This window comes from Vollenhovia emeryi, unplaced genomic scaffold, assembly GCF_000949405.1.
Source record: "Vollenhovia emeryi isolate VEMERY1.0 unplaced genomic scaffold, V.emery_V1.0 DF939123.1, whole genome shotgun sequence".
NCBI classification, from domain to species: domain Eukaryota; kingdom Metazoa; phylum Arthropoda; class Insecta; order Hymenoptera; family Formicidae; genus Vollenhovia; species Vollenhovia emeryi.
Window position 1 is genome coordinate 1,340,906 of NW_011967243.1, and position 21,756 is coordinate 1,362,661.

The following is a 21,756-nucleotide window of genomic DNA, read 5'->3' on the forward strand; positions in this document are numbered from 1 at the left end:
CTAGCGATCGCCCGGGGAAATGCCCGCGGCAGGAAAGCTATGCTTGCGCAAAATGATGAAACGGTCGCGCGGCCGCGACGCGAGTCGCGGGATCCTGCGCTCGCGGGCGCGTAGATAAAAACGAGCGATGACAGGAGATAAAAGTCGCGGCTCGCCGCGGACCGTCGGCGATGCGTGATCAGCGTGATCGCGCGATCCTCGCGGGCTCGGCCGCCGCGAAGAAAGAGCGAAATCGACGCCAGCGATTGCGTCATCCCGACAGTTATGGTGAAATGGCACGGTTCGTCCTGCGTGCGCATCAGGTAAACGGTGGTCGCCTCTGCTTGGCCTTGGCGGAGTGACGAACATAACCTCTCGAGGGGCGCAAACTGACCGCGACGGTGCGCTCCCGCAGCTGTTGCCGCAAATGAGTCGGGTCGCCCACGCGAATCTTCGCGCGACCGCATTTGAAATCTGAGGGCAGGGAACGTCGACGAGGTAGACCATGACGACGGGGGTCGCGCAGGTGGAGGAGCACGCGCTGAACGGCGTCGCCGAGGACGAGGACGTCGTGACGCCGTGGACGGTGACGAGTGTCAGCGACACCGGGATCGATTATGACAAGTTGATAAGTAAGTCGCGCCTCGCGCGCGAGGCAGTTTACGACGCCGAATCGGCCGTCCTCGCGGTTCACGCGATGAACGAGTATAAAATTTTTTGGGTGCGCGGGGCATTTGTAGGTTATATTCTGAGCACACCGTAGATCACTCCTCTGCTTTTGTTCTGGTGAGCCAGCCCTTCTCTTTCCCTTCGCAGAGAAATTCGGAAGTTCGAGGATAGACGACGAGCTGTTGGCCAGATTCGAGAGGATCACCGGCAAGAGACCGCACCACTTTCTCAGGCGAGGCATATTCTTCTCCCACAGAGACATGCACACCATCCTGAATCTTTACGAGCAAGGGAAATTCTTCTACCTGTACACAGGCAGAGGGCCGAGCTCCGACGCGATGCACCTGGGCCACCTCATTCCCTTCATGTTCTGCAAGTGGCTGCAGGACGTGTTCAACGTGCCGCTGGTCATACAGCTGACGGACGACGAGAAGGCCATATGGAAGAACATAACGATAGAGGACGCCATCAAGCTGGCGTACGCCAACGCGAGGGACATCATCGCCTGCGGCTTCAATCCTGAGAAGACGTTCATATTCTCCAACCTGGAGCATATAGGCAACAACCCGGCGTTTTACCAGAATATGATCAGGATACAGAGATGCGTCACGTTCAACCAGGTGAAAGGCATCTTCGGCTTCGGCGACAGCGATCCGATCGCCAAGATCGCGTTTCCGGCCACGCAAGCGGCGCCGGCCATCTCCAGTTCGTTCCAGTTTATCTTCAAGGACGCCAAGGCGCACTGCCTGATACCGTGCGCGATCGATCAGGACCCGTACTTCCGCATGACGAGGGACGTGGCGCCCAGGCTGGGCTACCCGAAGCCGGCCCTGCTGCACGCCACCTTCTTCCCGGCGTTGCAGGGCTCCAAGACGAAGATGTCGGCGAGCGACTGCAACACGGCGATATTCCTCACGGACACCGCCAAGCAGATCAAGAACAAGGTCAACAAGCACGCGTTCTCGGGCGGCCAGGCCACCGTGGAGGAGCACAGGCAGCTCGGCGGGAACTGCGAGGTGGACATATCCTATCAGTGGCTGCGATTCTTCCTGGAGGACGACGAACGATTGGAGCAAATCAGAAAGGTCAGTCCCTCGTTGCCTTCAATCTCCGGGGCTGCGTACAAACGGCTGCGTTTATTTTCCAGGGCTACACCAGCGGGGAGATCTTGACGGGCGAGCTGAAGAAGGAGCTGATCGACGTGCTGCAGCGACTCGTCGCCGCGCATCAGGATGCGAGGAGAAAAGTGACGGACGAGGTGATGAAGCGATTCATGGTGCCTAGAGACCTCGGCTTCGCGTCGAAGTAACCGCGTAGCGAGCATGCGACCGAGTTACGCAAGGCATTGTTTCCTGGATTCTCCTACTTCTGCCGGAGATATCTATTTAAATCTATTTATTGTAGGACACGTTTTATGATCTTTTTCAAGTACCGTCTCTGTTGAAGGATTAAATTAATTTTTCTATCGATATGCCACGATTATTAAGAGAAGTCTCCCGCATCCTTGTTGAAAAATCCGGAGATTTCCAATCTCGTAAGCGTCTTTTTCGATTAAATTTTAATTGATTCAACCGGCAGGATTGCCAACTGTAAAACGTTTAACCCTTTGCATCCGGTGGGTTTGCTATTTCACTTTCATTAATGGCTCCCTGGTTTCGAAACGAGACTTGTAACGTACATAATTGAGCGAATTTCTTGAAATGTGTATTTGTGTTTGAACATTTTATTGATTCCCCTTAGGGTTACAAGGCGTTTTTGAAGGAACGTGCTCCAAACCTCTTATAACACCTCTCTCTATATCCACCTCGCTATGTGGCGATCGAACGAAAAACCAACAATGTTTTTGTTTGGTTTTGAACCCGGGTCTTCGGATTACCAGACCAGCGCACAATCCTCTGCGCCACGATCGCCACTTCTTTATCTTAAATTTTTCTTGATTTCTAGCCAAGTTTTCAATATAACGCCTTGCATCATTGCGTCGTCGAGTCCTATGTATCAGTGTCTTCGAAGCATTATAAATGCTTATTTCTAGAAAGTAGATTTAATTACGAAACCAAGATCTGAATAGCGTGTTGGAATAATACATTTTTGGAAATTGTACAATCGCTAGTTCTCAGCACAGATGATTGTTATGAATTTAAAAAGTATTCACTTTTTAACATCCTTTAGGGATGTAATCTGTACAAAGTAAAACCAAAAAGAGTTCCCTTTCGGTGCGAATTTCTATAGTGTCGATCATTTGTTTCCTATATTGATTAAGTTTCATCTTGTTTGTCTGGAAAAGAGCTCAGAATTGGTAATGTAAAACGAATTCCGTTTGAATTCTCAAGAATGCTTTTGGAATAGAAATGAGACTGAAAAGGAAGCTCCTTCGCAATCCGGAAACTCGAAGAAGAATTCTTTGTGGACTCTCCGTGCCGAGTTAGTTGTCTCTTTAAAAACATATCTTTTTATATTGGTCCCGAAAAGATTGACCGTATGATCCTTTAAGCGTCGTCTACAATACGTGGAGTAAGCAGTAAGAGAGAGAGAACCATAACTTTAAGATTTCGGTGTAAGGAAACTGAAGTACAGGCATAATTGTTAAAACATTTGTAATACTGGCCGATGGCGTTCCGATTCACCGAGAGCAAGCGTAGGAATTGAAGTAGGAGTATAAGGGAATAAAATTGATTTATTTCCCTACTCCTACTCCTTACTCCGTTGTAGACGACGCATTATATTAATAGATCTGATACCTCTCGTACAAAAATCGTTAAAAAAAAAGTACGAATGTTGGGCTACGCGAGTGAATCGTCAGGGGCTCGGTACTCGAATTCCTTCGATAGAGAAGCGTGTGCGAAAATTCTACCCCGACAGAAAAGTGGTCCGAAGCCATGCGAGCAGCCAGTCAACTTGCGACTTTTCTGTAAGAGCAGAGCATTCGCGTACGTTTCTACGAATGAATTGAAGAACCGAGAGAGCCCCCGGTCGAAGTCGCCCCCGCGAGCGGAAGCGAAACGGGGAGAGGGGGGTGGGGGGAATCTCCGCGTCGCGATCTCTGCGTGCGCGCATGCGTCGCGCGGGGGAAAACTTGTGAATCGCGTGGATTCGAACGGCTGCCGTGTACGTTCCACTTTCTCATAATTATTCGAAACTGGGTCGCGCGATAGAGGTGTACGCGCCGCCTCTCGGGTGCACACACGGGCGCACGTCCGCGCGTGGCATCCTCGCCGTGGGGCTGGGGGATCAATGAGCCGATCGGCTCAATCGGCGGCGGATCGGCGCGGCTCGGCGGCCCGTGCTTATAGATGGGACACGCGAGAGGCGGCCGCTCTGCGGACAAACGCGAATTAATCGAGCGAATCTGGGCGTAATAACGCGTAATCCAATGACCCGTTGACGTTCTCAGCCGTAGCGGAATTCCCGCCGGCCGCCGAGCCGATCAATAAACCGATATACAAATATGGCGGGACGGGGGGCGCGAGCCGCCGAATTGATCACGCGGGTCGGGCCGGAAATCGCGTGACGCGGCGGCCGATTAACGTCGCGCGTAATAATCGGTGGCTGCGCCGAAGACGAGGGCCTATCGGCCGTGCGAAGCCGCGCTCGTAACGCTCTCGTCACGCGCGACACCTCGCCGAGTTAATTCCAGTGTGTCGCGCGCGCGCGCGGGCGGGCGGGCGGGCGCGAGAGAGACGGCGGGGGAGGAAAATACGAGGGGGTGAGAAGGAGCGCGAGAGCGAGTTAATTTTACCTCGCGCCGATGATCCTATAAAAGCGAGATATCGGCCGGCGCGCGAAACAGAAATCGCGCGGCGCCGATTGGCCGGCGGTGACGACGGCGCGCGGGCCGCTATTAATAAACCCGGCGCATGCGCGCCGCGCCGACCCGCCGTGTGTATCCGCCATTCATGCGAGTCGATTTCGTTGTTTCTGTGTGTGCAGGCGCGAGCGAGCCAGGCAGCCAGCCAGCTAGGTGCGAGAGGTACGGTTACGTGGCGCGAGGACGGCGATAAGTTCGCGCGCGGCCTGAGCGAGGCACGATGCGAGCGCGTTAGCTCCGCGAATACGCTACGATATACCACGCAGTGGCAGCGGCGACGGTGACGACGGCCGCGGCGGCGGTGACGGCGGCGGCGGCGACGGCAGCGGTGGCGGCGGCGGCGGCGGCTAGCAGCGACGACAGCGACGGCAGTTTGTCGGAGCACGCTCCCCGTTTAGTACCTGAAACGACGATGATCCTTGGTCACGGTCCGCCGACGTAAGTTCTCCGTTCGTACGCTCGGCAGCCGCGCGAGCGGGAGCCGTGCGTGCGTGCGTGCGCGTGAGCGGGTAGATTATTTTAGTCGCGAAAATTCGCCGCTGCCAAATAAGAGGCTCCTCGCGCGCGCGGGACGATATCGCGCTGAAAAGTCCAGCCACTGTGCGACGAGAAGTTCCTCGGGTGGCGTATATCGCGGTCTCGCTCGCTCGGTCGCGCGCGCGCGGCCCCGCGTGGCGTAAGCGATGGATTTATTCGCGCCGGGCGATAACACGCGCGCTCGCCTGCCAAAACGCCGCTCGATACGCCGGACTCCGGCCGCGTCGCGGACGTCCCCGTAACGCCGCCCGTCTCCGCCGATCGGCTCTCACCTCGGCCTTTGTCATTTGAACCGCCGCGTACGCGAGGTAGTTTGCCCGACCCGCGGTTATCGACGCGGCGACCGACGACGTTGGACTCCGCTCGGATTTGCTGCGCTCGGGGACAAAGTAGTGCGCGGCGCCAGAAATTCTGATGTAATATAGCGAGGCTTTTGATTTTAGGTAAGAGTGAGGCAAGTGCCATTTTGAGGATCCGTAGGAATGATGCTAATCAAATAATAGAGCGCGGAACAAATTAATCAGCTGGTAATACAATAAATATTGGACGAGTAACATGGGGGCGTTTTTGGATACTCCGAAGACAGACAAGTGCAATGAGCACGGCACTGGCAACGGTTTGCAGTACGGCGTCGCCAGCATGCAGGGCTGGCGAACGGAGATGGAGGACGCTCACAGAGCCATCCCCTGCCTGGAGGGCGGTCTCTCGGATTGGAGCTACTTCGCGGTGTTTGACGGCCACGCGGGCGCGCTGGTGTCGGCGCACAGTGCGGAACACTTGTTAGAATGTATTATGCAAACGCAGGAGTTTAAGGCCGAGGATGTCATCAAGGGGATCCACTCCGGGTTCCTCAGACTCGACGACGAGATGAGGGACTTGCCGGAGATGAGCGCCGGCACGGACAAGTCCGGCTCCACGGCGGTGTGTGCATTTATATCGCCGAAAAATATTTATATCGCCAATTGCGGCGACTCCCGGGCGGTCCTCTGCCGATCGGGGCTTCCGGTCTTCTCGACGCGGGACCACAAGCCCGTCCTGCCCGCCGAGAAGGAGAGAATTCAGAACGCAGGCGGTAGCGTCATGATCCAAAGAGTCAACGGATCTCTGGCGGTCTCCCGGGCATTGGGCGATTACGAGTACAAAAATCTCAAAGATCGAGGCCCCTGTGAGCAGTTAGTGTCGCCGGAACCGGAAATATTCGTGCTAGACAGGGACGATGAACACGACGAGTTTCTAGTTTTAGCATGTGATGGCATTTGGGATGTAATGAGCAACGAAGATTTATGTAATTTTATACATTCAAGGCTGGAGCTTACTGATGATTTAGAAGCAGTTACCAATCTGGTTGTAGACACTTGTCTTTATAAGGTAATATTTCCTTCTTTTTCACATATATCTTTCTTTTATCCTAGATCGTGCATCGTATCTATTTTTGTGTAAAAAGTAACTTGACTTTATCAAAATAGCTGTATGAAAATATAAGTACCAGAGATATTGTTTAAATTACTTTTAGTTTATCAAATAATATGCTTATGCGTCACGCTGAGTCATATTTTGAGTTTTCTTACCGACTATAGAATAAGTACGAAAAACTTTTGGCGATGATTGATGTATTTCTTACATGAGCATGTACTGAGATCGGTCTAAAAATGTTATTACAGGGTAGCAGAGATAATATGAGTATAGTCCTGGTGACGTTTCCGGCCGCGCCGAAACCAAATCCTACAGCACAGACGCAGGAGGCCATGCTGGAAATGACTATTGCAAGGAGAATTAAAGGTTCTTTGACTTTTCCATATTTTAATTCGTTATATTCTTTATGTTGTTGCATTAATTCGAGATCACGGTGCTACATACATCACGAAAGTGATATAATCAATTAATGTTTGTTGATACAAAATAGATGTAATAACGGATTCTTCCTGATGCATATTTATAATAGAAACTTGCACACTTGTGAAGAATTTGATTAGTGCCAAAGTATATATATATATATATATATATATATAAAGAAATATTCTCCAGTATAAAAATATTATGAAAGTTGTTACATGAAAGATCTATTTTTAGCAATACAAATTCTTTTATTCTTGGATATTTACAACGCTGCAAATACCGCAGCTTAAGGGGGGTGGGGGAGGGGGGGAAGAGTAGACAGAGACCAATCATAATAATAGAATGAATGACTTGGAATAGTGTATTAGCTTGCAACTATTTGCATACGATTATAAGTGATGTGTATTAGACAGTTAAAGATTCAGTAGAGAAAGTAATAGTAATCATAATGTTAGAGAAATGTCATCGTTGAAACGTTGATTTGCCATTGCGTTACTAGAGGTGATGTGTACCTATTCTAAAAATTAATATAAAGAAATTCAAAACAGCAATATATTTTCAATGTCGCATAGATGTAATCTAATCTAGTCTGAGATTGAGAGTTTTATTTTCAGAATAATCTTATATTTGCAATCTACATATCACTGTGTGCCACAAGATATACCTAGTCCATTACACGCAAAGCAATCCTTTTGCAAAAGTGATAAAAAGTGTTTTCCAGTGTTTTAATGTGCGTACAGCAATAATAACAATTTAAAATCCTTTAAAGTATTTGACATTAACTTTAATTGCGACTTGGTGACAAGATATAAACGTTGAAGCTTGCACAATCTATTGTACAAATTATGTGTAATAATAACCACACAATGTGTGTGTGATTCCCATTTTTTAACGTTGCACTTTGTGGTTAATAAAGTCGATGTCTCGTATGATATATCTGTCACATGAGGAAACGTTTATAAACCGTTGATGTCACATCGTCCTGTGTGTGTGTAAATGCGCATATTTGTTTCACTTTAATGAGTTTTATCACGTTGCATCTGTCACTTCCCAAAATTCTCTATGAGCTCGATGCAAATGGCTCACCGATTTCCTTATGAAACTACATTCAGGGCACATAATGTATACGTGAAAACAGATGCAATAATTCGTGTGCTGAAATATATCTGTATTTCCTCAGATCTCACATTATTAAAACTGTGTATACCCGACTAATGTAACACACATATCTCAGAGATACTAACGTGTGCTATGAGAGGGCTGTTGTTAAGAGAATTAAATTATATTGTAATACAAACATGATTGTTTCTTAAATATTAATATTGTTATAAAAATGCGTAAGAGTTGCAAAGCTTTAAAGATACGAGTACAATCTTAATGTGTAGTAACACAAAAAATAATATTAAAAAATACAATCCATACATAAGAAAAGTATTTATACATATGTACTTTTCTTATATATTTATAATATTATTCTATGAGAAAAGTATTTTATAGTAATTTTAGCTCCACATATGATTTCTTAAAAACGTTGCATCAATGCTATATTTATTAATAGGGCATAAAAGTTTGTGAGATTTTATAGTGAGTCGTTCCATTCGGTCAAAAATACGCTTGTTTATTTTTTCTGACAATATTAGAACAACTTTGTTTAATTAATCGAAACAAATTTTATATGGATTATACCTCAACACATCTCGGCACCGTCCTCCATCTGGAAAGGCTCATTGTGAAACCTCACAAACATCTGCGCCCTATTTATGACCAAATTAAATCAATGTGTTTCATATCACTCTCTTAAAGATGAGAAAGAGGAAGAGAGAAAGAATGAGAAATTAGTCTAGTATCATAAAATTAGTACACATTATTTCGTCATGTAATGACAGAAGTTATCAATAAATATTTTGTGAAATTGTTGCTGAAAGATGTGTTCCACCCTTGGAGTTGATAAACTTACCTAAAGTTAAATCTCTAAGTAGAAACTGTATATGTATGAGAGAAAGTTGTTCCTCTTGTTTATGTTTGTTCCTCTTTTAAAGTTCATCTAAACCATGTCATAAGGTAGGTGCAAATTTTCTTACGAGAACCTAACGACAATCTAATTGTCTATTATATACTTTTGATATCAACTTTAACAGCAATGCATTTCTTATGGAGGAACATTGCGACAAATTTTTTTTCCCTTTTTTTTCTCCCCCGTAAAGTAATATCCGAAGGATATACAATTCCAGAGGTGGACAATTTGCATCGAATATCGAAAGCTCGACTAAAATGTATCTACTTAAGACAAGAGTATTCCATAAGAAATGTAATGTACAATCTACTCTTCCAGTCCTAAGTAGATGCATGTACACAACTGTATTGTATATGAATGTGTGTATGTGTTTCGACATCTGCTAATTATTTTACATTTGCTAATTATATTCCCGCAAGCATCTTGACAAACTGCATGTGAAAAAAAATCATTGTATTATTGGTATCGTTAAAAATTGGCGCATACAAGCGTAATGTATATTTTTCCAGCAGATTGTTAAATTTTTATTTTTAAATTATTGTCAATAGAGTGGGATATATATGGAAATGTATACTTATGACCACACACATGAATGTGTAAAATGACAATGATTCTAGAAAGCAAATAGTTACATTGATGGAGAATCTGAATTATAAATATTAAGTCATACCAAGCACATTTTATCATGCATATGTTTTGATAGTTGCATTTAAAATTGCACATAATCTAAGAAAAACACACGTAATTAGTTACTATATTATTTATAAATTAAAAATCTAATGTAGCAATGAGTTGCCTTAATATTGTTCTTCTGTACTTGTAGAAATAATCGCCGAAGAGCAGGACAAGAGTGAATTTGACTACCTAAAGATGCTTGAACTTCTTAGAGGAAGCGACCAAGATTTTCCTTCCTTGCCTCCTGGTGGTGGTCTTCACGCTAAGTAAGTCTGATAACATCAAAATGCAATGATTAGAAATAATATGTAACTGTTAAAAATATCAATATTCTCAGTAAAAAGTGTTTACAATGTTTGAAATATTTCTTGTTTTACTGTTAGTTATTGTTAAGAGGGTTAGTTTCTGCACAGTGAATATTATATAATTTTAATAATGAAAAAGATGAATCGTACTTACGTAATATGTGTGTATATGATAAAAGTTTTGAAGAAGATAAATGGGAATATATTTAGTATATTCAGTTATATTGAGTAGAAAGTGAAAATAAACTTTTTACGATCTCCGTGGTGGGTCTCAGTAATGTTAACGTTGCTACTACCAAATACAACCGAATCGGCAGTCTTCTACCAATTTGGCTAGATTCCAGAATATAATTAGATTTCTGTCGTGAGAGCCCAATAATTTTATACTTGACCTTCTCCAAATGCACCTGAATATATGATACTCTCGGAGATTTCATAATGTACATCTTACCATTTCTTTTCCTTCCAGGCAATCTTTTATCGAGAGAACGTTTCGAGAAATGTGTCCCAGCAAAGCGCATTCTGTAAGTGTGGGTTATATCCCGTTAACATAACTAACCCTCGACCCCTTATACTGCATCAAATGTACAATTATGTAATAAGATATGTTCCATATATATTCATATAAAGATGCAGAATTTACAGAACACATTTATTTGAATAGTAATCCCTATGTAAGGAAATCCTATCAGTGTTAAAGAAAAATTACGATGTTGTACTATAAACTGGTGAGTCTTTACAGAACTAAGTTTCGTAAGTCTCGTAAAGCATATGATCAGTAGACAAAGTGACCCACGGTTGGCACAACGTAAATTAGTGCGTAAATTAATTAAATATTATGCAGTAAATTAATTAAATATTACATACTTTTGTAAGTGTTTCTATATTCTACATCTATACTATTTGTTCAAAAACGCAAGCTTTGCAAAAGTTTCCTTATCCATCGTAACTTTAGCAATCGCAACAGCCATTGAAATATTATTCGGGATTATGTATTTATCTGAGGAATATATTTCTTGTAAAAGATCACAAGATTTCTTTTAGAAATATGGCTGAAACTTAAGCGCTCTATTGATAGTTAACATGTTTACTTAACTAAGTTCCATTATTTTGTGCAAATTATCAATTTGCAGATTAAGCCAGTTAATAATTTTAATGGAATAATAGTACAAGTAAAATATCAATTACAAAGGGACTAAGGATAATTAAAAATATTTACTTTTATTTTTAATTTTAACATGCACTCCTATTATTTTGAACAATATTTTACTTAGAGTATGTGAGAAAGTCGAACAAACGAAAAAAACTTTATATGCAGATGTAAGAAATTTTTACGATTGATGGCATATTTCAGGAGAAAATGTAAAGCAGATTGTATAGTTTACAATCCCAATTAATCATGAACTTTTTTCACTGTTTAATTGGTTTTTATAAACTTATCACTAGTGTTGGATTTTATAAATTTCTTTTTCATTCAAGGAAGAAAAATGTTTATATTACAGTTATATAAGCAGAGGGTTAAACAGATGTTATACTAAAAATTAGATGTACAAGGATTAAAAGTGGAAAACTAGAATAATATAAAAACTAATCAAGGTGTAAGTTTTATAGTATAATATAAATATGTAAAAAAAATGTAGAAAGCATAATATGTTACTATGTATGCATTTATTTGGAAATACTTGTTTTAAAAAAAAGGGGATTCTTAAACATTTAATTACTATGAAATTTGCACAATAGACTAACTATTATACATTTTATACCGCTTGCATAGTTCTTTCACGCGCGAACAGGATTTAACGTTACTTTATCGACAATGTATTTTCTCAAAACTGTACAAAAAAATTTCTGTATTACAATACATACGTGATACATCATGAAGCGAGATTTTCATGGAATTCAATAAGAATTTAATAGAATATTTCTGTCATACCCTCTTGCCATGTTGATACAAAAATGCATAATATTGCGATATATAATTATATATTTTTGTAGATCTAGGAAAAATTAGCTCAGAATATATCTACTTCTCTGATCGGTATTTCCTACTCTTCATTTATAATCAGTTCTCGATGTTTATGGAATTATCAGTCCAATGTACTTTATAGTATGCAGAAACTTTTTACAGGAGAAGAGTAGGAAGAAAACTGATTGTTTAGTTTTAAAATTATCAGTCCTGTATATACATATACACACACACACACACACACACACACAGAAGAGTTGTCTGAGAAACAGTGTACTGATATTTCGTCAAGTAATTTTAAAGATGAGAATAAACTTATAACACACTTAACAGGGAGGCCTTGAGTTTAGTTTCCACGGTGAAATAATGTTATGTCATAAATTTTATATTTGACTTTACATTTGGCTCTCCAATCATACTAGATTAAACTATTGTATTTAATGTATATTCGGAAATAGGGTAAATATATTATTGAACATGCAATTTAATCAACAATGTTAAAGTAAAACATTTACCACTAATACATATATAAATACATAATTCAGCTTTATGAATAATGGAATAACGCATATCAAACATTATCCCATTTAACTTTTGTAACCATTTTCCATGCATAAAATACGCATCTTTTAGAACAAAAGTGGAAACTGTACATCAAGGCCTCGTGCATACGATGGAGTATACATGTACCAAAGTATATTACCGTTTCTGGTTATAAAAAGGAATGTCCTGAAACTAACAAAGTTAACACGCAATCTATTATCCGTTTTTTTTTAAGTAATATATTAGAAGTAAAAATATGTAAATCTTATACAGAGAACGGATTAACCCTCTATTTTTACTAACGATATCTCATTAAATGGAAATGTAAAGATACTAATATATTTCGCGCTGGTACTTGAAACTTTTTCTTTCAAATCTGATCAATAGAACGCGAAAATTCATGACATGCAATGGATTTTTCCCAGACAGACAATGCGTAGAGGAGTGGTACCATTATAATTTTTTTTGCTGAATCCGAGAGCAATTAGTAAGAAATAATCTATCTTGAAGCTCTCATTCGAGCAAGAGTGATTCGCCATGAAGATCTCACGAATTTTCACGATCTATTAATCACTAACGTCATTTCTTAATTTTCTTAATAAAACCTCTACACGAAATAATAGATTTTCACAAGATTGTGAATTACAGAATAAACATATTACGGATATATGTAAAGCTTTATAATTTCCTGAAGTGATTGAAGTCTAGTTGGAAACATTATATAGAGTGTACCTAGACTACGAATTTACAAAAATAGTTTGGTAGCAGAATATCTCCTTTTGCTGAGCTTTCGTGCCTCATCTAGTGACAATGATATAATGCCCATATTAATGGTATGTGTTTTTATCTCGTTGCAAACAATCTGTAGAGCTGTACAGATATGCTTTTCAATGAAAAATTAAATACTTGGTGGCATAACACATAATCTTAATTTGGTAGCAATCTACGAACACAATTTGATCATTTACATTGTTAATGTAAGTCACCTATTTCGTAGAAATTTGAGTTCAACTTTTAACATTAATGAATTACCATCTTTTTGTAATAATACATTTTCTAAACATATAGTCCTATTCTACGTATGGAATATAACGCACATTATTAAGCCAAACGTTTCATGAAATTTGAAAGAGAAGCAAATGTGAAAGAACAATGTTTTTCAAACATTTCAATATGCGTCCTTTTTAATATTTCAATATATGTGTGTATTCTATAGAATAGGACTATCAGGACAAAACTTTATGTAAAATATATGCTTTCATTAAAACGAAACAAGTAGTACTTTATTAATGTCACTGTTATGTAAACTTATGTATGAATTAAGTTCAATTGGCATAATCGTAGTGATGAAATAACTATAATACTGCATTTATTTCACCTTGTGATCTTTTGTTTTAAATGTTATTCATAATATTATAGGGTTATAGAAAACTCGCAATCACTAATTTTATCATTGGAAATTTGTTGTAACACGTCGTGTATATCGCTGTATATTATAATTTAGACCCCGATTATATTTACAGGATCGTTTAATTCCTTAAATTTTTGCAGAAATTAGCAGCTCAAATAACCAGCTTTCACATAATATTCACTTAGCAAATTAACACTTCACGAATGCTCCGTGGCACTTGAGAGATCCATCCCTTCTTTTCTAATATCTATGTCATGTTACGTTTTTTTTTCTTCCGATGAATCGGATCACTGTACAATGCCTTTTTCATACCAAGAAATTACATTGTAATAAAAATTTGCTTAATTCAATTTCGTTGAATCGTTTGACGATTTTGGAAAGAAAGAACGTTGTGCACCTCAACACTAATCTATCGCAAATTACTCTTTATTCTTGTGAAGTCTTTTCAGCCCTTCCTTATTTTTCTGTTGAGCCAGAGCACAAGTCTGCCAGGGACACACAGATCCCCACTGACCAAGCTTAATAACAGCTATTAAAATTTTGATACATCACAGCTACTACTTGATCTTTTTTCTAATTTAATTGTAAGAGGAAATCATACAAAAATCATGTATATTGTTTTCAAGATGGAAGCTTTAGAATTAACACACATTTTTATGCGACGTTTGAAGTGCAGAATGCAGACAGAGTAAGGAAACAGAAAAGAGGAAGCTAAGATCTTACAATAAGCGCCTGTCGTATACTGCAAAATTTTTGGCGTTTTCAATGCGGTATAACGCTACTATTTTAGATATATTATTATTGTCGTGTGTAGAGTCGTCGACATGATTGTACAATACCTGTCTATGTTTATTGTACATAATACGCATAATTAAAATGATTTGATGGGAACAAGTCTTTCGTTTTTCGCCATTAATAAGCGTATGCGATTTCTGACATTTTACCTATTTCCAAGCAATTGGCTGAACATAAAATACGCCATTAGCTACTACATCGCTGCTACAACGAACTTGGATTACTCGACTCTAATTATTTTACTCCAAGTAATGTGGCTTTTTTTATAGTGTTCAGAAAAGGCACCGGATAACATGGTAACAAACAGACAATGTCCGAGTACGCGGATATTCGGCGAGTCTTATTTCTTTACAATAAAAAGTTACATGTTTTGCAAGCGCAGTAGTATTGTGATTAATTACAAGATCTTCGTATGATAAAGCGCAGCATATATGATAAAGTTATCAATTACTACTTCCATCTGAAATAGGAGTGTAAACTTTTAAGTATATTTTTTTATATTGATATTACGTACGCTCTTTCAGTTAGTGAACACGTTTTCCCTAGAAATATGCTATTGATATTAACAACAATCATTATGTTATCAATAATCGATATGAGTATCCGATGTCCAATACTTGGTAAAATATTTTCAAAAGTTGTGTTTAACATTCTAATATTTAGACAATACTACTTTATAATTACTAGTATTTTTTTGCATGATTAAAATATGTATTATTTTAGTATTATTATTCAGTAAAAAAAGGCGATTTCATTTATTGGAAGAACTACAAAATTCTATATTATTAAGAAAATTTAAGTTACGTGTACTTTCTTTACTTGAAAATATTAGGGTTTTTTAAGGTCAATATTTGATTAAATATTACATTTTTATACAGAATTTTTCAATACTTTGTAAATGTTTTATATCTAACATACACTGTTTCGTTAATGTAATACTTTCTTTAGTATTATTTTCGTGATACTTGTAGCAACATTATAGTTAGCAGTTTATTCTTGTGTTACATAATTACGTGTAATATAATATACGGAATCGTGATATTATTAATATCTCAAAATGATAAATTAATCAGATTTTGATAATAATCTTCTAATCATCATTAATAAAATTCGAATGCATGTAAGTATGTAATTTATATTATTTATTTGAAATATTAAATACATTATGTAGCGGTATTGTTAATAAATTTATTTATGTGATGTTAATATATCTCAATATAATAAGCTTTGTGCAATTAATAGTTAAAATTTAAATTTATCTTATTGTGCAAAAAATATAAGTATGTTCAAGATTCGATTAATCTTTTTTTTAAATCAAGTTTTAAAACGAGAACTGAAAATGTAAAGAACTTGAACGTCGGTCATAATTTTTATATTATCTTAGGTCTTATAGATGACAGAAATTGTGTGTACAAATATTTCGTATTTAATATAAAACTGTACACAATTACTTTTGTCTATGGGACATTGTACCAAATTTTTCACGTTTATAATATAATTAATTTGTCAAGTTAGAAGATATATAATCAATTGTCCAGAGTACTTAATCAAAAGTATATTCATAAGAAACGAAAAAATGTGATTGTGAAATCTTCAGAAAAAAATGTACGTGTGCAAAAATTAAAGTACTATATAATGATGTGCTTACAGAATTCACAGAGCAGTTAATGTATACAATATGTATACGATTTCATACATGCGAAATTGCGATAGACTGACCAGGCCAAAAGTGGTGAAAATGAGATATCTATCATCATAGTGGAGTACTCTACATGAGCAGAGACTGTGCAGAGTGGTAATTACATAATGTCAGTTTTTTTCAAAGTTGTTACACTTACGCGTGGTAAAAGAAACATAATGTATAAAGCATTTCCTTTTGAGCTAAGAGGAAAATGGAGAAAGATTGGGAAAATTACTTTAATATATCTATCTCAGACATACACCTTTACTCCTTTTATACATGAAATTATACACAAAATATCTTCACGATATGTATTTAGTTGTAATAAAATTTGATCAGCCTTAACAAAGATAATCGTAATTTTGAAGTAAGATTATACATAAGTATCTGATATGTAAAAATATTAAATTATTGTAGGGATATTTTTGGTAAACACAATATATATTATGTAACTGTAGAAATTGATGTATTCTTCACTTGATATTGCTGTATAATTATATGCATAGCAGGCCTCAAAGTATAGGTAACTTTTTATAGTATATTTGATTGTTTTGCACTTCTTAAGCAATTAAGCAATTTTATTCGATCATAAATAAAATAAACTCTGCTTTTTATATAAAAATAGAAACAAATGTTTGTATTTTTTTTCTATTATGTAAGACTTATTTATCTGGCATCTCCTATTCCTCCAAGCTGTCTGTCTGCACCAGTTTGTTTATTATATTTGTTCAATAGCATATATGCATTTACTTATATATAAATACAATATTACAAAGATTATTTTTACATGTTTATTCCAAAATATTGAAGATGATACAAAAGATCTAAAATGGTATGGGCATACCGTTATTGATATATTTAAAAAGTATGCGATTTTTCTTATTGATATTACTTAAATATACAGCAATAACAATAAAAAAACAGATCCTAGTTTATTCGAGGTATCACAATGCATCTTTGTTCAGATAAAACATAGCCTTTTTTTTACGGTAAGATAAAAACTGTTTCGCCCACCCACACACGCCCACATATATATGAAATGCGCTATTTCATATATATTTTATTATTGTACATTTCCAAAAATGTAATTTAAATTGTTGCGCTTTGTAATCCAAATTTGCCATAATCTACTCTAACTTAAATATCTGAATTGAAAAGTGAACTGGTAACGCCTGTTTTAACACTACAAACAGCAACGACGTCAAAATAATTACACACACACATATATGTATATACGTTATTAAATAAGATAGACAATTGTGCTAAATTATATGTAGATTTATGTTTGTTAACATTTCAATATTGTAATTTGTCTATTTGTGAAATTCTTTTCCTATCTGTCGTATGTTTATAAAACGCTGTAACATCATTCAGAAAATTGGATATACGCATAAGAAAATTATGCAATATTATAATGAATATGAATATAAGTCTATTTGTCTATCCACAACATCTTTTCTCATGTTTTCATCATTATACTGTCTAAAAAAAATATTCAGTTTATAAGAAATTTCAATGTCTGATGAAATGTTTCATAAAAAGCATTTTCATCATGTAATTATGAAATATTACGTCTACATTTACGTTGACCAAACAATTGTCAACATATTATTAACTATCTGCACCCTGATCTTCAGGACATTGGATGACCAGGAATAAGTTACTATTTCTAAGAAATATCAAGTTCAATGCACTGTACAAAAATAAAGTAGGATTACTGTAGATTGACTGGACTAAACATTTAAACTTGGAAAACCATATTATTAACTATCTCTTTTGTAGAGTGTGCTAATTTCTTATGGATGATCATATATTCTACAATGACCACAATACTATTTTATCAATGCTCTCGTTTAATATACTTAATATAATAAAATCAGCTAACGTAATGTACTCTACAATACTTTTCCCTTATACTATTAAGTATGAAATGTTTAACAAATCCTATTTTTATGCTACATGGTAAAAAATATATAATTTACATAGTAGTCTCACATATAATAAATAATGTAATGTACGTATTCTCCACAACCAAAAATTCATCAAGATATTTCAGCACATAATATATACATTAATTAATTGAACATATTATTTAGCAACAAATGCTTCATGTTATTGCAGTCGAAGATTTTTGTCACCAAACAAAACATAGCAAAAGATTGGTTACAATCTCAAAGATATGCTCCTAAAGACTTTTACACAATCAGACTCTAATGCTGATTCGGCATGAAATGAGTCCCGTAATGTAAAATATATTAATAACATATTTAATAGAGGGAAGCATATCTCATCTATAGGGATGTACGATCGCACCAAATGCGATGAGCATAGAAAAGGCAGTCATTGCATATTTATATGTTCTACCATAACAAATTCTGTATCGGCATACATCTGTGCTAATTAACATACATCTTGTTTCGTAGATCATTAGTACATATCTTAATATATCACAATCTAATCTATTATTTTCGTGGTGCAATTGAAATATAAAATGTCCTGGTAAATTTATTAAACAGCCAGTTTATTAAATCCTTCTCTAATTATTTTAGATTCGAGCTAAGTTAGACATCAGATCTAACGGAATCTGTCACAGCATATTTGAACTACTTTGAATGTCACGTGTAAGTTAAGAAAGTCACGTATTTACATGTTGATTTCAAATCACATCCGTTCCTCCCCACGATATATAAATTATACTTGGCGCGAGACACTACCGTGTCTCGTGATATTACTATCTAAATATCTTCTTTTTTTTTTACTTTGAAGCACCTCTTCAAAGTTGTTGTCCTTTGATTTGAGGAATTGCAAATGTACAGTAACTGTATCTATGTCGCAAGAATCTTACGTGTCGAAAGGAAAAAAATTATTTATTAGTCCAACCTCGCCAAATTGAAGCGATACTGGCCGCTGCACTTGTCACCAGGCCACCAGCAACGCTCTGATGCACTTGCACACTAGCAGATTGCTGACTAACTATTGCACCGGAAGTAGGTACTGCCATTTCGGGACAAGCGATACTTGGTACCTGCGTACATATACCGTCAGGGTTCCACGTCAATCATGTTTCCAGTGCGATTCGTTACAAAAGCAAAAATATGGAACTTACAGAAGTATGACTTACAGCCTCCCACCCCCAACACAGGTCCTCTTCATCGGAAGCTGAATCGTCGCTATTTTCCAAATCAGGAACTAATTGATTGTGAAGTTGTGCCATTACAGACGGATCAACTTCCATTGGTCCAATTCTACGATACACACAGGATATGCAGTCATAAGTTTACACATTCGAATTTATTATTTGTTAAAATTAGTGAAATTATTGTAGACTACCTTCCGAGATCACTAATTTCAGTATTGAGCAAATGCATCAGGTTTTGTAACGTATGCATGGGATGTAAAACTTCTATCTTGGTATTTTGCGTAAGACACAAATGTAATACATTACTATTTAGCCTTGCTACTTTCCTAGCAAATTTTTGGTCCGACAATTCGTTTCCGCAAAACTCTCTGAAAGAACACAAGCGGGATGAAGGGAATATTACAAACATCTATGTTCGTGCCTTATGATAACTAAAGTCAATGAAACTGAGAACAAATCTAGTGTCTAATGAATGGATTTGCGCTTGGCATTAAGCTTCCTGATACATACCCGCAAGTAAGTTTGTATGGTAGTCTTACATTAACATAATAGGCAAGAACATTGACAAGTTGTGTAGCGTATGTCAAAGCAGCACTGATATTATACGCTGGATTGTGCATCGCGTTTTCTTTGTTCGCACCTGGTACCCCATCTTTATTTGCTGCAACTAAATGCAACGCGTTTATATTTGCGTATAATGTCATACAATTAATATAGGAATCAATTACCCCAAAGAGAATAAGCGCTGTAGTCTCCTGTCGCCGGCAACGTTGGCTCAACTATACAATGATGGATTTTCAAAGAAGTTTCTTTCTCGCTAATCCACCTACCCCGCACGTACGACGTACTTGACGCATCCGCTAATGCGCTAGTAAGAATATCCGAAGTGACGCTGTCGCTGTCCTCGCCGTCCTTGCTGCACAAACTATAAATAATATTCGCAATATTAGTAATCTTCGACACAAACTTTTAGCAACTTGATTCTTCAGTTTATTCTACATAATTATTCTTATATAATTGCAAAAGTCTAATACCTCTTATTGATATTTGGCTGGACCTTAGATAAGGGAAAAATGTACTGAATCAACTGCTTGGCGGCGGTTCTGATCACTTTCTTCAATTGCTCCCTTTTCCTGTCCACCGCTTCCTTCTGTTTCTCCTGCTTAACTTTCAAGCCATTAACGTAACGATATAGTTTCTCTATCCTATCCTCGTGCCGTGGCACTCGAAGGGTCAACTGGGAGTTGACGTCCTTCAAAACGGTCAAATGTTGGTTACCTACGTGTAAAAAAATTAAGATCAAGTAATCACTGGAAGAGACAATTAGTATCGTCGCTCTGCAGATTTCCTACCTCTGCCGATACTCTGCCTCGTCTCGTTTACCAGAGACTGAAGTAGTCTCACTCTTTCTTTACATGTATTTATATCACAAATCTGAAATTACAAGTTCAAGATACAAAACGCTGCATCAGCCGCAATGAAAATATCGCGCGAGGAAATATCTTGATAATTGTACAATTATGTGTATTTGGTCAAATTACGTGATAATTTTTCTGTACAACAGCTTTCGTTTAACTATATTAAAGGAACGGACTGACGGCAGGAAGCCTCTTCGTGTGCTCACGTATTAAAATAAACTGTATATCTATAAACAATAGCGTCCATTGTCCCTTTACATACAGATAATGGCTTGGAAACGGAAGGTAATTATTATTTCTACGGATACCAGTTTATCCCTCTGCTTGTGCCTCTCGAGAGCCTTCATGCACTTCTCCTCCAGCTGGGCTCTGGCAGCCTTCAGCCGTACCAGCCGCATCTGTTTATCCGCGAACCTAAATAACACATCATCGGTAATTATAACCACAGCTCGGGGCGTGTTTCCGAGGCGACGTCGCTCGCACTAGTCGGCTATAACGTATTCTCAGAAATAACGCGCTCCACGGCGGACTTCAGGGAAAAAAAAATTTTTTTTTTAAACGCGAACTGCTCCGTTTCACGGAGAGCGCAGGGAGAGAAACGGGGAAACGCGCCAGACGCACCGTTCCGAGTAGACGGTGTTCGAGTGTATAAAATCCCCGTTCTGGACGCACTGGCGGCAGTAAAAAATCCGACGGCTGTTATGGCACAACGGGCACTTGAGCAGGTTCATGCTCAGGCGACTCGACGCGTCCTCCAGCTCGGACGAGAGCTGGAAGTCCGCGGGCGCGGTGCAGGAGCCGTCGGAGCTACTCGTCGCCATAACCAACGGCAGCGGCAGCGACAGCGACAACGGCAGCAGCGGCGGCAGCAAGAGCAAGAGCAGCAGCAGCAGTGTGCAGCAGTGGCAACGGCAGCGGGAAAACGGCGGGCCCTCCTCCTCGTTCTCCGACTGGCTTGTGTTGTGTTGTGCCTCATCAGCTGA

The 21,756-nt window shown here is 38.6% G+C and overlaps 3 protein-coding genes across 6 annotated transcripts; 2 read left to right on the forward strand and 1 right to left on the reverse strand.

Moving 5' to 3' along the window:
• Nucleotides 1–78: 78 nt before the first annotated feature.
• Nucleotides 79–2,115, forward strand: LOC105569640 (tryptophan--tRNA ligase, cytoplasmic). 2 transcript variants are annotated; one of them, XM_012026266.1, is made up of 4 exons: nucleotides 79–302; nucleotides 395–611; nucleotides 796–1,733; nucleotides 1,796–2,115. In XM_012026266.1, exons 2-4 carry the CDS (start codon nucleotides 485–487, stop codon nucleotides 1,955–1,957), a joined length of 1,227 nt encoding a protein of 408 aa, XP_011881656.1. In that variant the 5' UTR covers nucleotides 79–302; nucleotides 395–484; the 3' UTR covers nucleotides 1,958–2,115. The 2 variants fall into 2 exon arrangements, with proteins under 2 accessions (XP_011881656.1, XP_011881655.1); XM_012026265.1 differs by having other exon boundaries at nucleotides 79–611.
• A 2,405-nt stretch (nucleotides 2,116–4,520) lies between these two features.
• LOC105569641 (protein phosphatase 1B) lies at nucleotides 4,521–16,844 on the forward strand. 3 transcript variants are annotated; one of them, XM_012026269.1, is made up of 6 exons: nucleotides 4,521–4,615; nucleotides 5,434–6,358; nucleotides 6,652–6,769; nucleotides 9,664–9,781; nucleotides 10,290–10,344; nucleotides 16,186–16,844. In XM_012026269.1, exons 2-6 carry the CDS (start codon nucleotides 5,546–5,548, stop codon nucleotides 16,201–16,203), a joined length of 1,122 nt encoding a protein of 373 aa, XP_011881659.1. In that variant the 5' UTR covers nucleotides 4,521–4,615; nucleotides 5,434–5,545; the 3' UTR covers nucleotides 16,204–16,844. The 3 variants fall into 3 exon arrangements, with proteins under 3 accessions (XP_011881659.1, XP_011881657.1, XP_011881658.1); XM_012026267.1 differs by lacking the exon at nucleotides 16,186–16,844 and having other exon boundaries at nucleotides 4,522–4,615; nucleotides 10,290–10,471; XM_012026268.1 differs by lacking the exons at nucleotides 4,521–4,615; nucleotides 16,186–16,844 and adding an exon at nucleotides 4,810–4,891 and having other exon boundaries at nucleotides 10,290–10,471.
• Nucleotides 16,845–16,993: 149 nt separating this feature from the next.
• LOC105569646 (beclin 1-associated autophagy-related key regulator) lies at nucleotides 16,994–21,670 on the reverse strand. The gene is made up of 9 exons (XM_012026275.1): nucleotides 21,395–21,670; nucleotides 21,082–21,187; nucleotides 20,708–20,789; nucleotides 20,390–20,633; nucleotides 20,084–20,280; nucleotides 19,866–20,022; nucleotides 19,547–19,723; nucleotides 19,323–19,461; nucleotides 16,994–19,241 (listed from the first exon to the last, which is right to left on the reverse strand). Exons 1-9 carry the CDS (start codon nucleotides 21,592–21,594, stop codon nucleotides 19,080–19,082), a joined length of 1,464 nt encoding a protein of 487 aa, XP_011881665.1. The 5' UTR covers nucleotides 21,595–21,670; the 3' UTR covers nucleotides 16,994–19,079.
• Nucleotides 21,671–21,756: the final 86 nt, after the last annotated feature.